General features: G+C 45.6%; 1 protein-coding gene across 4 annotated transcripts in view; it reads left to right on the forward strand.

Moving 5' to 3' along the window:
* Positions 1-23,201, forward strand: part of TRANK1 (tetratricopeptide repeat and ankyrin repeat containing 1) — a 110,110-nt gene that overhangs the window by 39,173 nt on the left and 47,736 nt on the right. The window contains exons 6-13 of one of the 4 annotated variants that reach the window (XM_047770156.1): positions 325-408; positions 1,012-1,150; positions 3,628-3,759; positions 6,558-6,728; positions 15,610-15,771; positions 16,582-16,836; positions 18,355-18,531; positions 19,461-22,367. In XM_047770156.1, the coding sequence (XP_047626112.1) occupies positions 325-408; positions 1,012-1,150; positions 3,628-3,759; positions 6,558-6,728; positions 15,610-15,771; positions 16,582-16,836; positions 18,355-18,531; positions 19,461-22,367 (4,027 nt within the window). Of the gene's footprint in view, positions 1-324; positions 409-1,011; positions 1,151-3,627; positions 3,760-6,557; positions 6,729-13,986; positions 14,521-15,609; positions 15,772-16,581; positions 16,837-16,859; positions 17,115-18,354; positions 18,532-19,460; positions 22,368-23,201 lie in introns of those variants that run through there. The other 3 variants (XM_047770157.1, XM_047770158.1, XM_047770159.1) reach the window with 3 other exon arrangements.

The following is a 23,201-nucleotide window of genomic DNA, read 5'->3' on the forward strand; positions in this document are numbered from 1 at the left end:
TCTGGGCTAATTCCTTCCTCTATGAGCCTCATTTCCTCATTTGTAAGTTTCAGGATATAAACCTATTCCCTCCTGGTTGTGGTGAGGATTAGAAGTCATGGGCCAACAGCACCTGATAACAATATCAGCTAGTGTTCGGGAAGTTGGCCAGAGACCCTCTGATTATCATGGCTCAGCCCTAAGAGCTGGGCAGGCAACTTACAGTAAGAGACAGGGTTAGAGGGTGTCTGGTTTCTTCTTTTGTTTGTGTGTTGTAAAGCTGAAGCTTACTTCTGTTCTCATAACCTATTGGTCCAGCTCTTTCTGTTTCTCCCCTTCCATCAGTCATTTCTACTTCTGTCAGCGAGAAAAGACCGACTACCGAGAAATCTCCATGTCCCAGATTTATCACTGAAAAGTCTCTTCGAGGTAAGGTGGCTTCTTGACACATTTGGTTTCAGGTCAGGTCCCTTCTTGCTTGTGGCATTTGGGATCTTCCCCTTCTACCGCCTCACTGAAAATTTGTTCTGTATGGTAATTTTAGGCTTGGGCCACAGCAAATAAGGGTTTTACTGATTCTAAGCTTTATGGGTGGGAGAGGGAGGAGAGGGAATTGGATGAAGGGAATTGTGCCGTCCAAAGGCACAAACTTCCAGTTATACGATACATAAGTACTAGGGATGTCGTGTACAACGTGATAAATGCAATGAACACTGCTGTGCATTATATAGGAAAGTTGTTAAGAAAGTAAAGCCTAAGAGTTCTCATCTCACAAAAATTTTTCTTTTTAAATTTCTTTAACGTTGTATCTGGAGGAGATGATGGATGTCCACTAGTGATAATCATTTCACGATGTATGTAACCAAGTCATTACGTGGTGCATCTTAAATGTTTACAGTGCTGTGTGTCAATTATATCTCAATAAAACTGAAAGAAAAATAAACACAGACTTTATGGGGAGCGAGTTTGAACTTTCATATTGATGTGGAAACTGCCATAATTCTTCCTGTTTTTTTTTTTTTTCCCCCCCAGAAATATGTCTTCATTGGACTTTATGAGAAAATGGAACAGGTGCCCAGGTTAGTCCAGTGGCTCATCTCCGTTGGTGCAAGTGTGGAGACCATAGGACCATACCCTCTTCACGCCCTCATACGCCTCTGCATCCGGGCCCGTGAGTTCTCTCCCAAGGGTACAATCGTCCATACTGTCCTCCAACTCAAACCCCAGGGACTGTGCTTAGCTCAAGGGAAACCAGAATGTGGCTACTTGAATGTGGAATAGTCAGATGATCTGAATGGTCAGTGATTTGATTATCCAGATGAATGAAGGCAGCAGGGAAATAGCATCATTTTTCTTCCTCTGGGGACCTCGTAGCTACAGGAGGCCTAAACCAAAAAGAATCTGTGTTCTCAGACAGATCCTGGCAGCAGGGTGGAGCCCTGGGATTCAAGGAGGGGCCTTGGGACAGATAGCCTTTGCTGGACAGAGGTCTCAGGACAGCTGTGGAGCTTCCTCCCATTGGCAAAGGCAGCTGTGGTCTTTTTCCGAGTTTATTTTCCCTCTAGCCCAAAGGACCAACTACTGTGGGTGAGGGAAAATCCCAAGGGAACTACTGGCGATCACTGATGTTGTTTGCTTGTGGTTCTTTTAAAGGACTCTTATTTTCATAATTTTTTTTCTTTTTTTTAGTTTTCACCACCTGGCTATAGGATTTGAATTTTAAATTATTTTTTATCATTAAAATACACACACATACAATATCCACATTTACACTTTAGTAGAAGCCTGTCCCCCTCCCCCGCTCCAAACAGGGAGCATCACTGCTGGACACAGACCTGTATCATCTATTTTTTTCTTTACTTTTTAGGGCTGCATCTGCAGCATATAGAAGTTCTCAGGCTAGGGGTTGGATTGGAGCTGCAGCTGTCAGCCTATGCCACAGCCATAGCAATGCGAAATTCAAGTCACATCTGTGACCTACGCCACGGCTTTCAGTAACATTGGATCCTTAACCCACTGAGCGAGGTCAGGGACCAAACCCACATCCTCATAGATACTAGTTAGGTTCTTTCCCACAGAGCCATAGTGGGAGCTCCTGACCCATATCCTCTTAGAGCGAGAAGGAGGCAAGAGAACTGGTCTACACTGTCTTCCTCTTCTAGGCTAGAGCACCTCAGGAGGGGAGTGGGATAGCCAGGGGCCTGGGACCTGAACCCTATCTTTGCTTTAGCCAGATTGATCCTGTTGTTACCCATTTCATCTGTTGGAGAATCCATAAGAGATTTTACTCTGACACAGGGACTGGTGGATGAGACATTTAGAAGTGTAGAGTCTGATTAAAAGCAGACTAATCCACTCCTCCCAGTTTGAAATTAGATGGGCCTCTGGGGTGAAATCCATGATTCTTCACTGTATCTACTTGTTATGTTTGTTCCTGTGGTTACAGGCAGGTACAGATGAGGTTGAGTCTTTTTTATTTTGTCTTTTTTTAGGGCCGCACCCATGGCATATGGAGGTTCCCAGACTGGGGTCAAATTGGAGCCGTAGCTGCCGGCCTACACAGCTCACCACAGTGTGAGATCTCAGCCATGTATGCCACCTATACCACAGCTCATGGCAACGCCAAAGCCTTAACCCACTGAGTGAGGCCAGGGATGGAACCTGAGTCCTCATGGATACTAGTCAGGTTCATTAACCACTGGGCCATGACGGAAATTCCCAGAAATCAAGTCTTCGATTTTATCCCTGATTCTTTTCTCAAAGGAAGAAATAAAGAAATATATGTCCCACTGACCTATATGGTAATGTATTAGGGTCATGATTACTGATGGGGGCATTCTTGGTGTCCTGCCTAGGTACTTTTTAGGACCAGTGCCCCTATCCCCACGTGCTGCATCACAGCTGCTGCCTTGGCCTTGGAGCTGCTCTTTGCCAACAGGCACCCCCTCCCTGGGAGGTGCTCCTTCCACTGCACCTCCCTCCTTGGGGGCATCTTTAGCTTTTGATTCACACATACCAGGGTACACAAGGTGAACCCCTGCCTCTAGGTGGGTCATCACTGTAGTGCAGTTTCTGCTCCAGAGCTCCCCCTGGGATCAAGCTGAAGCCAGGGCCACCTGTCTGCCTGCCTGGCCTCCCTCCCCCTCTTTCTTCCAAGCTTCCTCGGTTAATAAATCCCTGTACAAGAATCCTGTCTCGGGCTCTGCTTCTAGGGAATCTGACTTTGGTTTACTATGAATAACTTTCTAGGACTCATCCTTTCGATTCACAAACTCTGTGTCCACACCTGCTTGTGAAGAGTGACAATGTGTATTGGGTACCTTGTTTCCCCAGTATAGGTATGGTGCACAGTGATTTGCTTTGCTGCTTTTCTGGGTGTTGAAAATAACATCAGGTAATTCCCACCCCAGCACAGTGAGTTAAGAATCTGATTGCAGTGGCTGGGGTCGCTACAGAGGTGTGGACTTGATCTCCGGTCTGGTGCAGTGGGTTAACGGATTTAGTGTTACTGCAGCTGTGGCATAGGTGGCAGCTGCAGCTTGGATTCAATCTCTGGCCTAGAAACTTCCATATGCTTCAGATGCAGCCATAAAAAAAGAAAGAAAAAAGTAAAAAAATGAAAATAACATCAGTAACTCATTCCTTCAGGGGAAAACCATCTTTTCAGGTGGTTAATGGACAACAAGCCTGAGTGGAAAGGTCGCATCAACCAGAAGGACGAGGATGGCCGTACTGTCCTGCACATCGTGGCCGCCCATTCCCCAGGGTACCTCATTAAGCGTAAGTGGCAGCACCACAGGGAGGTTTGGCTGTGGGTGGGGCAGCTTTAGGCACTAGGGAACCCACACAACTGACTAGAATATGTTCCATCCTGTGTCAGGCTCTAATAGTCAAAAATATCAAATTATGCATTGCTTTATTTTTTTCCTTTGGCCGTGGCGTGCAATGGCTTGATGTTGGATTTCGGTTCCCAGACCAGGGACTGTACCTGGCCTGCAGTGGTGAAAGCACTGAATCTTAACCACTAAACCACCAGGAAACTTCCTATGCATTTTTTTATTTCTTGTATTATATTTTCAGTTTGCTTTTCATAAAGAAGTTTGCTCTAATATATTTAATGCTTGAAAGTCTTATCCAGTGATATTCTTCTGGAGCAAAAGTACTTATATGACTTTAAATTTTAAAAAAATTTTCAGGAGTTCCCATCGTGGCACAGTGGAAATAAATCCGACTAGGAACCATGAGGTTGCAGGTTCGATCCCTGGCCTCGCTCAGGCCAGGGATGAGGAGTTGCCGTGAGCTGAGGTGTAGGTGGCATATGCGGCTTGGATCCTGCATTGCTGTGGCTGTGGTGTAGGCCAGCAGCTGTAGCTTTGATTAGACCCTTAGCCTAGAAACCTCCATATGCTGTGGGAGTGTCCCTAAAAAGCAAAAAAAAAAAAAAAATTTCAGAAGTTCCCTGGTGGCACAGCAGGTTAAGGATTCATGTTGCTGCAGCTGTGGCACAGTTCACAACTGGGGCATGGTTTCAATCTCTGGTCCAGGAACTTCCACATGCTAGAGGTACAGCCGAAAGTTTTTTTCCTGTGATTTAAGACTCTAAGCATTCATTTTTTCAGGATTTAATTATCACAAAATTATTATAACTACAGAAATCACCAAAGCAGCAACATAAATATATTATATTAAATTTTCTATAAATAGTTATTAAAGGTAAAAATTTTGGAGGAAGGTAAAAGGAGCATGGATCATGGTGCTTTTTAGAAGGGGCTTGGCAGAGTTCCCATTGTGGCACAGCAGAAATGAATCCGACTAGTATCTGAGGATGATGGTTTGATCCCTGGCCTTGCTTAGTGGGTCAGGGATCTGATGTTGCTGTGAACTGTGGTGTATGTTTCAGACTCGACTTGAATCTGGTATTGCTGTGGTTATGGTGTAGGCCAGCAGCTACAGCTCTGATTCAACCTCTAGGCTGTGAACTTCCATATGCCGCGAGTGCAGACCTAAAAAGCTTAAAATAAAAAAATTAAAAGGTGCTTGGCAAGTACCTAATTTTACCTTTGGTTAATACTCTGGAGGTCAGGAGTTTTCATCTCCTTTGGGGCAATACTTAGGTAATTGCATTAGTTCTCTGTACTATGTAACAAATCATTATAAATTTAGCCACTTAAAATGACACATTTATTAGCTCATTGTTCTATAGAGGCCAGTAGTCTGGCGTAATATGACTGAGTTTTCTGCTCAGTGTCTCTTGAGGTTAAAATCAAGCAATTGCTTGGGGCTGTGTTCTCATCTGGAGTTCTGGGCCCTCCTTTAAGCTCACATGATTGTGGCAGAATCTGGTTCCTTGTGGTTGTAGGACTGAGGTCCCAATTTTCTTGCTGACTGTAGCAAGAAGCTGCTGTCAGCTTCCGTAGACCACACATATTCTGTCTTATATGGACTCCTCAGTCTTCAAAGTCAGCAGGGGAGAACTTCTTGTGCATCAAATCCCTCTCATACTTTGAATCTCTGCTCTCTTCCATCTCTGACCTCTGGGTCTTTGACCTCATTTAGGGCTCATGTGATCAGGTCAGGATAATCTCCCCATCTTAAGGTTAACTGCTTTGGGACGATAAATATATTTTCAAAGTCTCATCACAGCAGTGCTTAGATTAACATTTAAAGGGATAGCTTGGAGAAGATGTATGTACACCAGGGGTTGGGGATCTCAGGGTCTGTCAGAATTCTACCTATCACAGTGAGATACTTGATGGATTGGGTATGACTTTTTAATTTTGTTGTTTTTTTGCAAAATGAGAGAAAGCAGTTGTGACTGGGGAGATGGGGAAGGAGAACCTCATGAGCAGGATGATACATGGAGTAGAGGTACTTTGGTAATTGCATTAGTTTTCTATACCATGTAACAGATCACCATAAAGGTGGTGAATTTTAAGAAAGCACGAGTGTGGAAGCTGGGAATCAGGCATTGATTCCATGCTCAGGTAAGTACCTCCAGGAATACACCTCTTACATTCTGAAAGCTATTGCTTCTATAATCACAGGGACACATTGATGCTTGACAAATAGAGATGTCAAAGCAGCAAATGGAGCTGGCAGCTAGAGGTGGGGCTGCAAGGGTTGAAACAGTGACAAGAAGACCCTGATGCAAAAGCAATTGCCACTTTCTTCTCCAGTCCCCAGACAGGCTTTTTTCTGGAAGTATATTCTGTTTCCTCTCTAGGGAATAAAGAAAGCTGAAGTCACAGCTTGCTGTCATCCTTACAGCTGTAACTGTTGCTTAGTAACCAGATTCCCCCTCTCCTTGCTTGTTGCCAAGGAGAGAGGAGAAAGGTAGAGAGGAGCGCACTTCTGAACCTCTTAAAAGCTATTGTCCTTCCCACTCCACACAGGACTCCTTGCTTTGGGGACTTGGCTGGATTGCCCAAGGCCAGCAGTGCAGCTTCTGTGAGCAGAGGGACACTTATCCCCTTGCCCTGGGCCTCTCGTCCGGGAACTGGGAGGAAGTGCACTCATGGGGACGTCTCCTTATGGAAGGAACTGTGACAACCCCCACTTCTCGCTTTGGCCTGCTCTAGGACAAACAGAGGATGTGCAGATGCTCCTGCGCTTTGGGGCAGACCCCACTCTGCTGGATCGACAGTCCCGGTCCGCCATGGATGTCCTGAAGAGGAGCAAGAACTTCAAAGCCATTGAGAAAATCAACAGTCACTTGGGAAAGCTGGCAGCGTGTTCTAAGGACCTCTCAGGTACAGCTTCCAGGGAATTAACTTTTTTGAGGGGGCAAAACTGGTTCTGTGAAATTAGGTACAAATCAGTTTATCTTTCCTTGGTACATGAAGATGGAAGTGAGACCCCTTGCAATCTTTGAGAAACTTGTTTGCTCTTTTTTTGAAAGGTATGAGACAACTCTTACTGAGAGAGTGTCTACCATATTCTGGGAACGCGGCCAAATCTACGTTTGGGCAGTAAAGGTGATTTTTTTTTTTCCATGCATGCACAGAATTAAAAAAAAAACATTCAGACAGAACAGGAGATAAAAATCAAGCCCACTTTTCAGAAACAACCCCAGCCAACAATTAAAAATACACTTATAGCTCTATTTCTTGATCTGTCAGCTTGGGACAGCATCTATGGACTGACTGCTGTATAAGATTAAGTGCAGTCAGTCCGTCCTTCTTGTTGAATTTTGTCTAGTAAAGTTGTGTCATTTATATTCTGTTCCTTAACTCTGGGTTTTCTGTGCTTCATCTGTAGATTGATTCTAAAATTCGAAAACCATTAAATGGCATGTACACAGTAAGATGATTTCTACAACATAGTTGGACCCATAGAAAAGAATCACCAAATGCCCTGAAAACGTAGCTCTTTAAATGTGAGCATCCTAGTTTGATGAAACATATACATTATTGTATATGAATGTGTGTATGTATATATACATATATCTTTTTAGCTTTATTTAGACTGTAGCCCCAGCACATATATATTATGCTTTTTTAGTTTTTGCCTTCGTATGTCGCTCTTGTGGCTCACACTGTCCAGATTTCTCTCCTGCTCTGCTAAGTACCAACTCCACTAAGGTTTTCACACAGGAGATGTGCATATGGGGTTTTTGAAAATGTCTTTATTTTATCCTTAGATTGACTAAAATTTGGTCTGCATATAGGCCTTGTGTTTCATTAGTTTTCAGTTCCTTTGCCCCAACATTTTGTCATCTGTGAAACTGGAGTATGTTTCACGATCTTTGACGTATTGTGGTTTAATGGCAGCTTTTTCTGGTGTATCTGACAACCTGGGGTCTCTTAGAGTTTTGAACAATGCTGTGAAAACTTGTTCCTCACAAACCTCTGTATTCTAGCCTCTGTTACTAATGAGAAGTGATGCCAGTCTTATTTATTTTCCCTCTAGGATTTTCCATACTTAGAGTTCCAGAATCACTCTGGAATGTGTTCAGGTGTGGGTCCTTATTCATTCTCTTGCTTGGCCCCTTTCAGTCTCACTTTTTTAGCTCAGGGAAATTATCTTCTCTCATTCTGTTCCCTTCCAAAGTCTCTTTGCCACCACTTTCACACGGATGAGCTTCCTGAATTTATAACACGTTTCTCTACTTTGCCTAATGTTTTCTATCTCCTCTTTTTCTTTCCACATCTTTAACTAGGACTTTAGCTTTTCCTTTTATAATCTAGCTTGCCTTTTGCTTTTTTTTTTTTTTTAATTTTTATGGCCCCTGTGGCATATGGAAATTCCTGGGCTTGGGGTCAAATTGGAGCTGCACCTGAGGCCTATGCTACAGCCAGGCAATGCCAGATCACAGCCGCATTTGCAGTCTACACTGCAGCTTGCTTCAATGCCAGATCCTTAACCCACGGAGCGAGGCCAGGGATCGAACTCACATCCTTGTGGACATTATGTCACATACTTAACCCGTTGAGCCACAACGAGAACTCTACCTATTGCATTTTTTAACTTAGAAACTCAGTTTTAATTTCTAAGAACTCGTTCAGGCTGTTTCTTATCTGTGACACCTTGTGCTTGATTGACACTTGCCACTTCTTGAATGGTGTTTAAGAATACTGAGAATTAAAGACGATTGTCATCTCTTCTCTGAATTATTTGTTTCTTTTGGGTTAGTTGATCCATCTTCTTGCTTCTCTGCTGTGCTCTGGCTTTTCCTCTATTACCTTCTGATCTTTGAGTGGTTTATATTTATGAATGAATGATTAGATTTATTAATACTTAATAGATGGTTAGTGCACATTTACTGAAGTTATTTGAGTGTGTTTCTCCAGAAACACTCCCTTCCTGGGGTGGGTGAGTAGGTGGCAGGTTGAAAGCAGTACATGGGGGTGTTCGGGGGTGTTATGGAGAGAGTGGGAGGCAGTCTCCCACACTGGGGATCATGGCCATTTCCAGGGTGAGGGAAGTTTTATGTGGTGGAGGTTGAAGCTACTTTCCTTTAACACTGTCCCCCTCCCCCCATTTCTTTGTCATCATTGTTGTTGTTGTTGTCATTTTAGGGCTGCACTCGTGGCATAATGGAAGTGGCCAGGCTAGGGGTCGAATTGGAGCTGCAGCCATTGGCCTGTGCCACAGACATAGCAACGTGGGATCTGAACTGAGTCTGTGACCTACACCACAGCTCACAGCAAGGCCAGATCTTTAACCCACTGAGCAAGGCCAGTGATCGAACCTGCGTCCAAATGGATACTAGTCAGATTTGTTTCTGCTGAGCCACGACAGGAACTCCCCCCACCCCCATTTCCTCAGCTATGTTTTAAGTTTTATTCATTTATTTAAAATATCTTCCATTTTTACTGTGAGAAAATAGGAATGAGGGGAGATAAATGTATTTGCAGATCCTGTTTTTCCGGGATGTTCTTTTAAAGCTGTGACATGTCATGTTTAGCTTTTAAATGGCCTCTATTTTAAGGAATTGCAGTTGTTAATTCTGTGAGGTAGTATAATTAATAAATCATTGTGAAATGCCTCTTGAGAGCTTATACCTGTCATGTCAGTTTCAGGATGGTTTCTACTGTTGGAGAAATTGAAACTAACCAGATTTCTTTGCCAATGAATTTCCAGGTTTTGAAATGACCTTTTAGAGAAGGACCACCAGTTAATGGTAGTTTTCTCTGGGTACCTGCCCAGGAGTGGGATTGCTGGGTCATATACAGTTTCACAAACTTTGAAACCTGAGGTGGGACTGGGGGGATCTTTGCAGATGTACCATGCAATATAATTTTCTGTAATGATGGAGTTGTTTCATTACTGCTCTGAGATGCTAGCCACTAGTCACGTAAGGCTATTGAGTGCTTGAAATGTGTGTGGCTTGTGTAACTGAAGAACTGAAGTTTTAATTTTATTTAATTAATTTTATGTAATTAAGTTAGTGGCCACTGTATTGGACAGTGTAGTTTTAGACATTATCCCCAGAACAGTTTTCTGTGCAGAGTAGTAGTTGAGATAGTAGGGCGAAGGGACAAAGGGGAGGGCCCAGGACCATGAATAGAGGTAGATCTGCAGTCATAAAAATGAAGATTATATGGACTTCAGTCCTTCCCTATTCTCACACATTAATGGGCGAGATGGAAGTGTTATCTCTGGGAAGAGCTGCTGCTAAGGGGTTGTTACCCTTGTTCCTGATCTGAGTCCCCCTTGATGGGTTTTGTTTTTTACATCTGTGGTCCTGAGTAAAGCTTCATTAGGATGCAAGCTTTTGTGCCAAGATGAACAAGTATTCCAGATTATAGACTAGGATAAAAGATGCTCTCAGGTTTGGCTCTTTCTGGGGGTTACTGTGCCCCATTTTAAAAAAATTTTTATTTATTTATTTTTTCCCACCATACAGCAAGGGGATCAAGTTATCCTTACATGTATACTTTTCTCCCCCCACCCTTTGTTCTGTTGCAATATGAGTATCTAGACATAGTTCTCAATGCTACTCAGCAGGATCTCCTGGTAAATCTATTCTAAGTTGTACCTGATAACCCCAAGCTCCCGATCCCTCCCACTCCCTCCCTCTCCCATCAGGCAGCCACAAGTCTATTCTCCAAGTCCATGATTTTCTTTTCTGTGGAGATGTTCATTTGTGCTGGATATTAGATTCCGGTTATAAGTGATATCATATGGTATTTGTCTTTGTCTTTCTGACTCATTTCACTCAGTATGAGAGTCTCCAGTTCCATCCATGTTGCTGCAAATGGCATGATGTCATTCTTTTTTATGGCTGAGTAGTATTCCATTGTGTATATATACCATATCTTCCAAATCCAATCATCTGTTGATGGACATTTGGGTTGTTTCCCTGTCTTGGCTATTGTGAATAGGGCTGCAATGAACATGCGGGTGCATGTGTCTCTTTTAAGTAGAGTTTTGTCTGGATAGATGCCCAAGAGTGGGATCGCGGGGTCATATGGAAGTTCTATGTATAGCTTTCTAAGGTATCTCCAAACTGTTCTCCAGTTTACATTCCCACCAACAGTGCAGGAGGGTTCCCTTTTCTCCACAGCCCCTCCAGCACTTGTTATTTGTGGACTTATTAATGATGGCCATTCTGACTGGTGGAGGTGGTACCTCATGGTAGTTTTGATTTGCGTTTCTCTTATAATCAGCGATGTTGAGCATTTTTTCATGTGTTTGCTGGCCATCTGTATATCTTCCTTGGAGAACAGTCTATTCAGGTCTTTTGCCCATTTTTCCACTGGTCGATTGGCTTTTTTGCTGTTGAGTTGTATAAGTTGTTTATATATTCTAGAGATTAAGCCCTTGTCGGTTGCATCATTTGAAACTATCTTCTCCCATTCTGTAAGTTGTCTTTTTGTTTTCTTTTGGGTTTCCTTTGCTGTGCAAAAGCTTTTCAGTTTGATGAGGTCCCATGGGTTTATTTTTGCTCTTATTTCTATTGCTTTGGGAGACTGACCTGTGAAAATATTCATGACATTGATGTCAGAGAGTGTTTTGCCTATGTTTTCTTCTAGGAGTTTGATGGTGTCCTGTCTTATATTTAAGTCTTTCAGCCATTTGGAGTTTATTTTTGTGCATGGTGTGAGGGTGTGTTCTAGTTTCATTGCTTTGCATGCAGCTGTCCAGGTTTCCCAGCAATGCTTGCTGAATAGACTTTCTTTTTCCCATTTGATGTTCTTGCCTCCCTTGTCAAAGATTAATTGACCCTAGGTGTCAGGGTTTATTTCTGGATTCTCTATTCTGTTCCATTGGTCTGTCTGTCTGTTTTGATGCCAGTACCACACTGTTTTGATGAAATTTTGATGAAAATAGATACAGTGTCCTTAGGTAGCTTTTGCATCTAGGTGAGAAATAAAGGGTCACAGTGAAAATTTCTGCCATTCTCTAAACCAGAGCTTCTTGATGTTAATGTGCACATGAATCACTTGGGAGTCTGTTAAAATGTGGGTTTTGATTCAGTAGATTCGGGGCAGGACCTGAGATTCTGCCCTTCTCACTAGCTTCGGGGAGAAGCCAGAGCAGGGGTGGTCCTGAGTGGTCAGAGTTACCTGTCTTTCCCTACCTCTCCTAGCTACCACTAGATGGCAGCATGTCCATCTTCCCTGGCAGCTGATTGGCGACTGTCCTCAGGACCCAGAACAAGATTGGAGCTTTTGTCTTTCTCGCTCTTGTCTTTGTTTGTGATCCTCTCTGATTCACCAGTGTGTGGCCTTTTGGAGTGAGAACAAATTCAGGCTCTGCAGCCTTTCTCTGTGGTCCTCCCCTGGGCACAGCCTGCTTTCTGCTCTGTGAAGGCACTTGTAGCCCAGCCCTAAGAGGACAGGGGCCTTCTCTGTGTGTTGGTTTCCCCATAGATGGAGCCTGTGACTTAGAGGCCAGGGTGTGTCATCCTCAGCACTACACAGTGCCCTGATTTCAGTAAATGCAGGCATGTGGTATTAATGATACTTTTTCCTCATTATAAAAGGTTATTATTTAAAAAAGTAGATTATTGTTTAAAAAAGAAAATTTACAAAGTATAGGAAGGGAAAACAAAATATTCTCCAAACACTCAACTGCCCGAAAAAATTAATATAGTTGTGATTTAGTCATTAACTCTTATTCCATGTGTTTATAGTTACATATTTTCCCTCCTTTCATAAAAATGAGATGGTTACATAAATTTCTATTGATAAAATGTATGTAATAAAACTTAGTTTTGCCTTTTTAGCTTGAAAGGAAGATTTTATGCAAAAGCAATCTCTTTTTGAAATGATTTATTTCTATTTGCTAACACTTCTGAGCAGTATTGCAGCTTTATAAGAGTTTTAATTTTTAATTTCAAATCTGCTTGTACATATCCATTAAATATGACTGTTGTAGGAAATTTGTAAAAATATCATTTTATATAAAAATAAAAATTTAGGAGCCCCCATGGTGGCTCAATGGTAATGAACGTGACTTAGTATCCATGAGGATGCGGGTTCCATCCCTGGCCTTGCTCAGTGGGTTAAGGATCTGGTGTTGCCGTGAGCTGTGGTGCAGGTCAAAGATGCAACTTGGATCCTGCAACTTGGTGCAGGTCAAAGATGCAACTTGGATCCTGGCATAGGCCAGCAGCTACAGCTCCAATTTGACCCCGAGCCTGGGAACTTCCGTATACCATGGGTGCAGCCCTAAAAATACCAAAAAAAAAAAAAAAAAAAAATTAACAAAAAAATAATTTTGTATAATTACGAAAAATTTATTGTAATTATACTTTGGCATTTATTTACTTATTTATTTATGCCATGGCCTGTGGAAGTTCCCTGGCCAGGAATGGAACCTGCTCTGCAATGCCATATCCTTAACCCACTGTGCCACCCAGGAATTTCCCAGTTGGGCATATCCAGTCTTTTAGTTGTTGTTCAGTACTTACATAGTTATCTTTATAAAAACCTGTGATTATAATGTACAAGCAACTTTATATCCTGATGTTTCTTTTCTCTCTTAGTTAAACTTATAGAAAATTTAGGGGAGAAAAAAAAAACCAGACAAGTTTAGAATAATAAACAAATCACTGGTACCAACCCAGGGCTACCATTGTCAGTATTTCAGTACCATTCCTTTTATGCCTTTTTATGTTGTTGATATCCCTCTCTGGTTTCTTTCCTGATTTCTGGACCTTTCTCTGATCTATAACCGCCTTCTTAATTATTCTGAATCACACAACCATGCCTTTGTTATACAACCACATCTCATTGTCTTTCTTGTCAAGCTTGGTATGTTTCTTTTCAGTTTCAAGTGATTTTTGCATGAAACGAACTTCCCTGGTAGATGATGATTTTACTCTAAATGATGCCCTGAAAAGCATTTAACCACATAAAGCAGGGGGTACAAGCCACAGATTTCCATCTGCTTAGTGGTAAAAGTAATTCCTCCTTCACCATGGGTCTTATTTTCTGTGTCTTCTTAGGCATTCTAGGGTGAAGGTGCAATACCGAGCCCGGGGGAGCTAGTTGGTCATTGTTGGACCACACAGTCCACATTCTCTGCCTCAGAGCAGGCTGCTTAAGGAGGTGACAGGGGTCTTCCTTTTCTAAGGGCTTCCATTTCCTTTTCTCAGAGGTTAGAGCTAGAATGGGTTTTGCTTCCTCCTGGCCCCAGAAGGTCTCCTGATTACAGGACAGTGGGTATTTGCCCCTGAAGTTGGTGTGTGTGCGTGTGTGTGTGTGTGTGTGTGTGTGTGTGTGTGTGGTGTTTTTGGTGCTCTGACCTGACCTGTTGAAAGGCAGCCAGGTGTGTATCAGAAGGCACAGCAGCTAATATCTGAGCTCTGCTCGGGGTCCCGGGTCCTTTCCCATTTTTTATTCCTCCCTGACATGACTTCACTTTGCAAAGCCAGCATCTAAGTCTCGTTCTCAAGGAGAATTGTCTGTTTTGCTTACAGAGCCTGTTTTGCTCAGGCTCCTTCAAAGCAGAAGTGCCTAGGAATTTACAGCCTCCCAAGGCAGGCCGTGGCCAGTGGCAGATAGAGGCGAGCATCTGCGAGCCCGTTTCCCTTGCCTCGGACAGCACAGCTCTGAGGTGTGACTCACTTCAGGTCTTCAGAGGGACCAGGTGAGGCCTCCCTCTGTGGGGCTTGGCCTGAGCTCTCACCCTGCCTGGTTCCTCCCTGACCCTGACTTTATCTCCCTCTACCCTCACTGGTCTCTTCCTTCATAAACTACCTGAACACAAATCCTTGCCTCAGGGTCAGCTGTGGGAGACCAGACTGATGATGGGATGCTTTTATTTTTCCTAATTTTCATAGCCCATTTCCTTTAAAGCATTCCTACTTTATTAGAACATGACATTGGACATACATTCACGTCTTCACCACGTGATAGCACTTATGCTGTGGCCCAGGCCTGTCTCTTTGGGTGTGAAAACACATGTCCAGTTATCTGCGAAGTAAGATTCCATTTTAACCAAGAGGGACTTTATGAGTGTATAGTCTGATACCAAATAAAACATTTATGCTTTTTCAGCCTTCTTTCAGTGGGTGATTTCTAATCATGACTCCGTTTTCAGTAAACAGAACCAAAGGGAGGGCATCGTCCCTTTTTGGCCAGAGAGCTGGCTCCTTACTCTTGGCTTTTTCCACTTGCCAGTTAGATGCATGGGGGGCCGGTGTGTAGTAGGATGCTGCTGCTGCAGTAGACAACCCACCCATTGTCCTTTCTCTGAACTGTTATATCAGTTATCCATTGCTGTGTAACAAACAATCCTTGAACTTAGGGACTTATTTAGCTCAGGATCCTGCAGCTCAGACATTGAGGCTGGGCTGTTCTCATAACCTTAATGGAACTTCTTTGGGTATCTGCCACTTGCTGATTTTGGCCAAGCTCTTTCCTAACTATGGAGCCTTAGTTTGAACAACTGGGCCGATTCCTCTGTTTTATGATGTTTCTCATCTAGCCTGGACCTGAATAGGACTAAATAAGGCCTCTGGAGGCCCAGGCTCAGAACTGGCACAAAAATCACATCCACTGCATTCTCCTGGTCACAGCAGGTCATAAGACCAGTCCAGAGTCAGTGATGGGGAGGGGAACAGGCACTTAGGCATCCCCTGGTTCCTTGAAGGGGTGGAGAGGTGTGAGGTCATCTTTGCAGTCTACTCCACTGTGATCTCTGCAGTCACAAGCAGCACCTGGGGGTGTTTTGCAGGACTGAGCAATGGTGAGGGACCCGCTAGCGAGGGCGAGGTTTTCCAGAAGGCCTGTGAGCAGCTGGTGACATACATGAACTCAGGAAACCGCTTGTTGCAAAAAAACTTTCTGAAGCAAGAAGTGGTTCAGAGGTTCTTACGCCTCCTTTCTTCTCTGCAAGGTAAGGTTTCTCACAACCTTCAACTGTGTTCAAAGATGATCTGTGCACCTTTAAACTCTCTTCTAATGTGTGTTTAAAAATAGATTAAGGAATTCCCATCATGGCTTAGTGTTTAACAAACCTGACTAGTATCCATGAGGATATGGGTTCCATCCCTAGCCTCACTCAGTGGGTTGGGGATCCAGCATTGCTGTCGGCTGTTGTATATATAGGTAGCAGACATGGCTCAGATCCCTTGTCGCTGTGACTGTGGTGTAGGCTGGCAGCTACAGCTCTGATTCGACCCCTAGCCTGGGAACCTCCATAGGGAGGTGTGCAGGTGTGGCACTAAAAAGACAAAAAAAAAATTGATTAAAAAAATAAATGGCATGCTCTACATGTAAAACATTCAGACAACACAGAACATTCTTCAGTGAATTCAGTCATCCATCCCTGAACTTGAATATCTAAATCTCACCTCTAAATCTTCAGTCTAGTAAACCTCGGTTACTAGTTTTTCATGCATCCTCCTAGAAGTAGTCTTTGCATATACTCTCCTTTTTAAAATACCACCATAGATGTTTCTCTTTGTTATTAGCCAAGACTCTACTCTCTTAGGGTATTTCTAACCTTCCCAAGAAGCTCACGCACTGGTGCTGACGCTAACATTCACACATGGTTGAAATAACTAAGTACTTGTTTATGGTTTCCCCAGGCCTTAAAAATACTGATAATGACCTGGGGTAATGATGTCCTGTATGTTGGATTGTGGCTGGGGACAGAAAGCATATGAATCTTTGTTGAAGTATAGTGTGTTCTTGTTTCTGAAAGAAATCCCTCCAGACCTGGTCTATGACATTGACCATGACTGTGCCAACACCTTCTTCAAGTTTTTACTGGAAAAACAGAAATGGCCCGAAGTGCTTCTGCTGCTGACCCGCAAAGTAAGCGGGGAGCCACCACTTGGGGACTGTCTCATCAAAGACTGTGACCTCTCAAACCTCAACCTCTGTGCCATCCTCCCCCACCTCAGTACCTGGGACCAGCGAAAGATGCAGCTCCTGGGCTGCCTGATTGACCATGGAGGTGAGTCCCAGATGCTAGATCATCCCAGGGCGGTCCAGGCCACTGGTCACAAGGCTTTCACTGGATTTCAGAGACTCCTTTAAATGCTGCCTCATTCTCTTCCTCCTCCATATCTTCTCATTGGAAACAGTGACAGGATCAACGCATTTTTGTGAATTCTTCCCTCTCTCTTCTGTGAGGAACCTCAGGCCTGTGGAGGGGACCTTGGCCTGGTGTAGCCACAGCTGTCATTTCCTCCCAACCTCCAGCCGGACTTTTCCCTGCACTCAGTATACCACGTGGGTCCTTTTCAAACTCTGTAGCATTCTTTTCTGATCCGTAGATTGGGATTTGTGATGCTTGTTTTTAAAGGAATAGCCAAATAATGGGTGGGTGGAAACATCTGCTGTTTTAATCAGCATAGTCATACTTGGCTTGATGTCTATATGGAGTGTGCAGACGTCTTGCTCAATCTGGTTTTATTTTAAAACTAATTTGGAAACACCAGCCTCCTCCTGTGCTGGTCCCCTGCCCCGCTATCTCCCTGCTAAAGCCACTACTAACTGTGTGGCCTTGGGCCTGCTATTTATACCTCTGTCTCCTCATTTATAAAATGGGAATGAAAATAGTCCCCCCTTCTTAGGGCTGTTCTGAATATTCAGTGAGTTCATGAATGCAGGCTTTTGGCAGAGCACTGTGGCTAATGTGGTTTTCCACGTATGTGCCTTGCCATTTAAGGGGAAATGACCTTCAGAAAGAGTGATGCCACATTGGTCCCAACACTCAAAGGGCATTGGCTCTACCTTTAGGTTTCAGGACATAAATGGAAGGCCACCTGTGGTGTAGGTCTTCAAACTCATTCCTTCTATGGAGTGTGTGTGTATCTTTGCCCCGAAACAGTGGTTATGGAATTCCTGTTTTGTTCCCAATGAAGCAAGAACTTATCGAGGGTCTCCCAGGGGTCAGGTGCCAGGGCCCAAGGGTAGAGAATGAACACATGGCTGCTGGCAGGGTTGGAAGGCTGCAGGTCCACAGAGGGTGAAGGTTAGGGAGCTTGCAGTGCAGAGGGGAGGCCTGGGCTGAGCTAAAAGGAAAGTAATGTAGGGGTGCATGGCAGATATGGGTAGATGTGCATTCTTGGGAAGAAGCTTCATAGAAGCAAAGGGTATGGTACACATGCACTTTGCTGGGTGTGGGTCAGGGACAGTGCTGGGCAAACTGGGAATTCATTTGTTCACACTGTCCCTACTCCAGTGCAGTGCTGATGGTGGTCCTGTGGTGGGTTGGGAGGGGGAGCTGGAGAGAGTGGAGAGGAGGCCAAGCCAAAGACAGGGCCCTGGGAGGATGCAGGCTTTCCAACCAAGGGCCTGGGAAGCCCTAGCCTCCCAGAAAGGGTGGTGGCGGGAGGGCCTTGGAAGTCAGGTCAGCATCCTTTAGCTTTGGGATAAAGGGCAGAAGCAGCCCCGCTCTCCTCAGGTGGGCCTGGCTGACCTCAGCTCAGGGATACAGCTCATGTGCCCTTTTCTCTGCCTTCCCCAGCCTCACCCAAGGGTCCCCAGGACAGCCAGGAGAGGCCACTCACTGTGTGCCTGAAGCATAAGGACTTCGAGCTGGCCTTCCTCCTCTTGACCAAGGGTGCAGACCCCCGCAGTATTTCTCTTACGGAAGGAGACACTCCTTTGCATGCCGCGCTCCACATCTTTCTAGATATCAAAGGTAGGCCTTTATTTTGTAAGCACTGTTTTTCGGGAGGAGGAAGCTGGATATTAGAACTGATGCTATGCTCCTTGGTCTTTCCTATTGAGAAAAACAACCATCTGGAAGAGGCCCATTTCTTGGCCAGACGCATATGTCCTGACCCCCCACCCACAGGAGTGATGGGAAGGAGTGATCATCATGGTGAACAGTCAGGGTGGGCTGACCAAGGGGATTCTTAAGTTTCAAAGTCAGCCATTTGTAACTATAAATACTTTCCATTTATTTATACCATTTCAAGGGTCCTCACATAAAGGATCATACTGAAATATTTAAGGTGATCTCTGGGTTTCTCCTCTTTGACACTGAAAATTGGACAGGAGAATTCTTTGTTGTAAAGGGCTGCCCTGTGTATTGTGGGATGTTTAGCAGCATCCCTGGCCTCCATCCACTAGATGCCAGTAGCACCTCCCAAACTGTGACAATCAAAAATGTCTCCAGACACGGCCACATGTCTGTTGGGAAGCAAACTGCCCCCAGTTGAGAACCATTGGGTTATCAGATCCTTGGGAAGTTCTGTGTACTGAGGAGCCCCTGGCTGGCATCTCTGCTCCCTAGAAAAGCCCTTCAGGGGAGTTCCCGTCGTGGCGCAGTGGTTGACGAATCCGACTAGGAACCATGAGGTTGCGGGTTCAGTCCCTGCCCTTGCTCAGTGGGTTAACGATCCGGCATTGCCGTGAGCTGTGGTGTAGGTTGCAGGCGTGGCTCGGATCCCGCATTGCTGTGGCTCTGGCTTAGGCCGGCGGCTACAGCTCCGATTAGACCCCTCGCCTGGGAACCTCCACATGACGCGGGAGCGGCCCAAGAAATAGCAACTACAACAACAAAAAAGACAAAAAAAAAAAAAAAGAAAAGCCCTTCAGTAATCACAGGGTTTTTGTGTCTTTCAGCTGACATCGGTTTTAACTTCCTCAGCCACCTGTTGGATCTGTTCTGGGCCAAGCCTACCGAATTTTACTACCTCAACCCCAACATCCAGGACAGCAGCGGGAACACGCTGATGCACATCCTCTTCCAGAAGGGCATGCTGAAACGCATGGGGAAGCTAATAGGCCTGCTGGCGAAGTTTGACATCAACCTCAACCTGAAGAACAAGGAAGGCAAGGACGCCCGGTACCGGGTTAAGAAGAACGACCCGCTGCTCTTAGCATGGAACAAAGCCCTGAATGAGAGCAGGCGCCGGGGCCGGCAGGATGCTGCCACCCACCCGGCAAAGCCTCTGCGGTCCACCACTCCAGCTCACACAGCTCAGCTCAAAGTCTCCTCCAAGTTGCTGCCCTCCGGTGGTGGTGGTGCTGCTCGAGCCCCACCCAGAGGAGCCATGGTCCCCGACAGCTGGGAGACCCTCCCGGATGCCCAGGCAACGAGGCCAGAGCCTGGGGCTGCCAGGCCCAGCTCGCAGAGAGACCGCCTGGTGCAGGACATCACAGCTTTGATTCAGCAGGTGGAATTGGATCCATCCCTCCCAGAGGACTGTCCCCAGAACCCTGAGCCTCTGGAGACAGGAGCTGGCACTGAAGGAGAGAAAGACCAGCTGCAGGGCTCCTCCGGGGCTGGGGCCTCTGACCTCAGCGGGAACAAACGTGTAGTCCCTGAGGCCGCGGAGGGACACACTCAGGCAGGCTCCGGAGCCGCTCAAGTTGTACCTGCTGGTCGCAAGGGAACAGAGAACAGCAACGACCAGGATGACTGGAGCGTGCCCGAGATCGAAATCTGCCTCCTGGACTTCGAGAACATGACATGGGAGATCGAGTGCACTTCAGAGATTCTGAAGAAGCTGTCCAGCAAGGTCATGACCAAGGTCATGAAGAAGAAAATCATCCTCACCATCCAGAAACTGGGCAACGGTGAGTGGACCCGGGACCTGTGGAAGCGTCTGAAGAACCTAAAAGGAAGCATCCAGCTCTTCGAGGCCAAGCTGGACAAAGGGGCCCGGATGCTGTGGGAACTTGCAATTGACTTCTCTCCGCGGTGCAGTGAAAACCCCGAGAAGATCATGGCCGCCGAGCGGAGCGCGCACCCCACAGAGAAGGCGGGGAGAGTCTACACAGAAATCATCCGGATCTGGGACATTGTCTTAGATCATGACAAACTGAAGGACTCTATCAGGGCCATCTGTGGCGCCTATAACAGGGGCCTGTCCTGCATCCTGCGCAAGAAACTGAAGGGTATCAACAAGGGCCAGGTCTCTGCCAATATGAAAATCCAAAAGCGGATACCCCGCTGTTACGTGGAGGACACGGAGGCAGACAAGAGCGGAGCGTATATGGAGCCCGAGTACTTCCCCCCTGCCAGTGCGGTGGAGACGGAGTATAACATCATGAAGTTCCACAGCTTCAGCACCAGCATGGCCTCCAACATCCTCAATGACACGACCACCACGGTGGAGTACCCCTTCCGGGTTGGCGAGCTTGAGTACGCAGTGATCGACCTCAACCCCAGGCCCCTGGAGCCCATCATCCTCATCGGGCGGAGCGGCACCGGGAAGACGACCTGCTGCTTGTATCGGCTGTGGAAGAAATTCCACGTTTACTGGGAGAAAGCTCAGCAGGCAGAAAGCCCGCTGCTGGCCCGGCAAATCTGGCTGAAGCGAAGGCTGGAATTGGAACCTGGCAAGGAGGTTCCAGGTGGGGAGGAAAAGGAGGAGGAGGAAGAGGAAGAGGAGGAGGAGGAAGGTTCCATTGAGGTGGAAATAGTGCATAGCGATGAGGAGCAGGAGAGTGAAGCCTGTGCTGAGGGAGCCAATGGGGAGCCAGAGGCGCCCAGCCAAGGGGCAGAAGGACCCGCGCCAGAACAGCCCCACCAGCTGGAGCATTTACATCAGATCTTTGTCACCAAGAACCATGTACTGTGCCAGGAGGTGCAGAGGAATTTCACTGAGTTGTCCAAATCGACCAAGGCTACCAGTCACTACAAACCGTTGGAACCCAGTGTCCACAGACTCCAGGACCTGAAGGATGAGAACTTTCCTCTGTTTGTCACTTCCAAGCAGCTGCTCCTCCTGCTTGATGCTTCTCTGCCAGAACCATTTTTTCTGAGAAATGAAGATGGCAGCTTGAAAAGAACTATCGTAGGATGGTCCACACAGGAAGAGCTGAGTATCCCCAACTGGCAGGAGGATGAGGAAGAAGCTGAAGCAGATGGGGACTATGGTGAGGAGGAAAAAGTTGTTGAAACGCGTCCATGCGACAGCGACCCCCGGGTGTACGTGACGTTTGAGGTGTTCACCAGTGAAATATGGCCCAAAATGATCAAAGGGAAAACCTCCTACAACCCTGCACTGATCTGGAAAGAAATCAAATCTTTCCTGAAGGGGTCTTTTGAAGCCCTCAGCAGCCCCCAGGGAAGACTCACGGAAGAAGCATATAAGCAATTAGGGCGGAAGCGGTCCCCCAATTTTAAGGAAGACCGGAGTGAGATCTATGGCCTCTTCTGCCTGTATCAGCAGATCAGATCTCAGAAAGGGTACTTTGACGAAGAAGATGTTCTGTGCAACCTGTCCCGGAGGCTGTCGAAGCTCAAGGTGCTCCCCTGGTCCATCCATGAGCTCTATGGTGATGAGATTCAGGACTTCACCCAAGCCGAACTGGCGCTATTGATGAAATGCATCAATGACCCCAATGCCATGTTTCTCACTGGTGACACGGCCCAGAGCATCATGAAGGGCGTGGCCTTCCGCTTCAGCGATCTGCGCTCTCTGTTCCACTATGCCAGCAAAAACACTGGGGACAAGCAGTGCGCGGTACGCAAGCCCAAGAAGATCCACCAGCTGTACCAGAACTATAGGTCCCACTCAGGTACGTCCAGCTGTGGCCTCGCCCTTTGGGGAAAGTGCTTGGGCTCTTGAAGCTGTAGCCTAGCTTTTGTTGTGTTCTTGTAGCTGAGGTAAGGATAGTATTTTGGAGTTTGTTAGTAACTCGTGAACAAGAGATCTTATGTTTTCTGCCACAACTCATTCCCCCCCTTTTTAAAAATTGAAGTATTGATTTACAATGTTGTGTTGGTTTAAGGGGGTACAGCGCAGTGATTCAGTTATACATATAAATCTATTCTTTTTCAGATTCTTTCCCCATAGAGAATATTATAAGATATTGAGTGTAGTTCCCTGTATCATACGGTAGGTCCTTGCTGGTTATCTATTTTATATGTGGTAGTCTGTATATATTAATCCTAAACCCCTAATTTACCACTACCACCCCCATCTTTCACCTTTGGTAATCCCAAATAGTTGACCCTACTCATTCTTATTGATGATTTAAACTGTGGTTGAGTGAAATGGACCTTTAAGTAATGATAGCTTGAGGTGTGGGCAATGACAGGAAAACACTTCAGGGGAAACTTTAAACTTCTGAGAACTTTTGTTATAGCACTGTGGAAGTACCTGCTTGTGAAGGCACCAATTTCAAGTCATTCGTCCTGAAAGAAAGGCGCTTTTCTCCCAAGAAGAAGCAAGAAAAGAGGGGTGGGGGTAGGAGATAACTCATTCTCAGGTGCTTCCTTTTGTACCTCACATGTGCCCCTTCCCTAAGCCAGGCACGATGCTAAACAGTTGACAGGGGGTATCTGTTTTTAATCCTCACAACAACCCTATGAGGTAAGCATTATTCCTCTTTTACAAATGAGGGAACTGA

This window comes from Phacochoerus africanus, chromosome 1 (genome assembly GCF_016906955.1).
Source record: "Phacochoerus africanus isolate WHEZ1 chromosome 1, ROS_Pafr_v1, whole genome shotgun sequence".
NCBI lineage: Eukaryota > Metazoa > Chordata > Mammalia > Artiodactyla > Suidae > Phacochoerus > Phacochoerus africanus.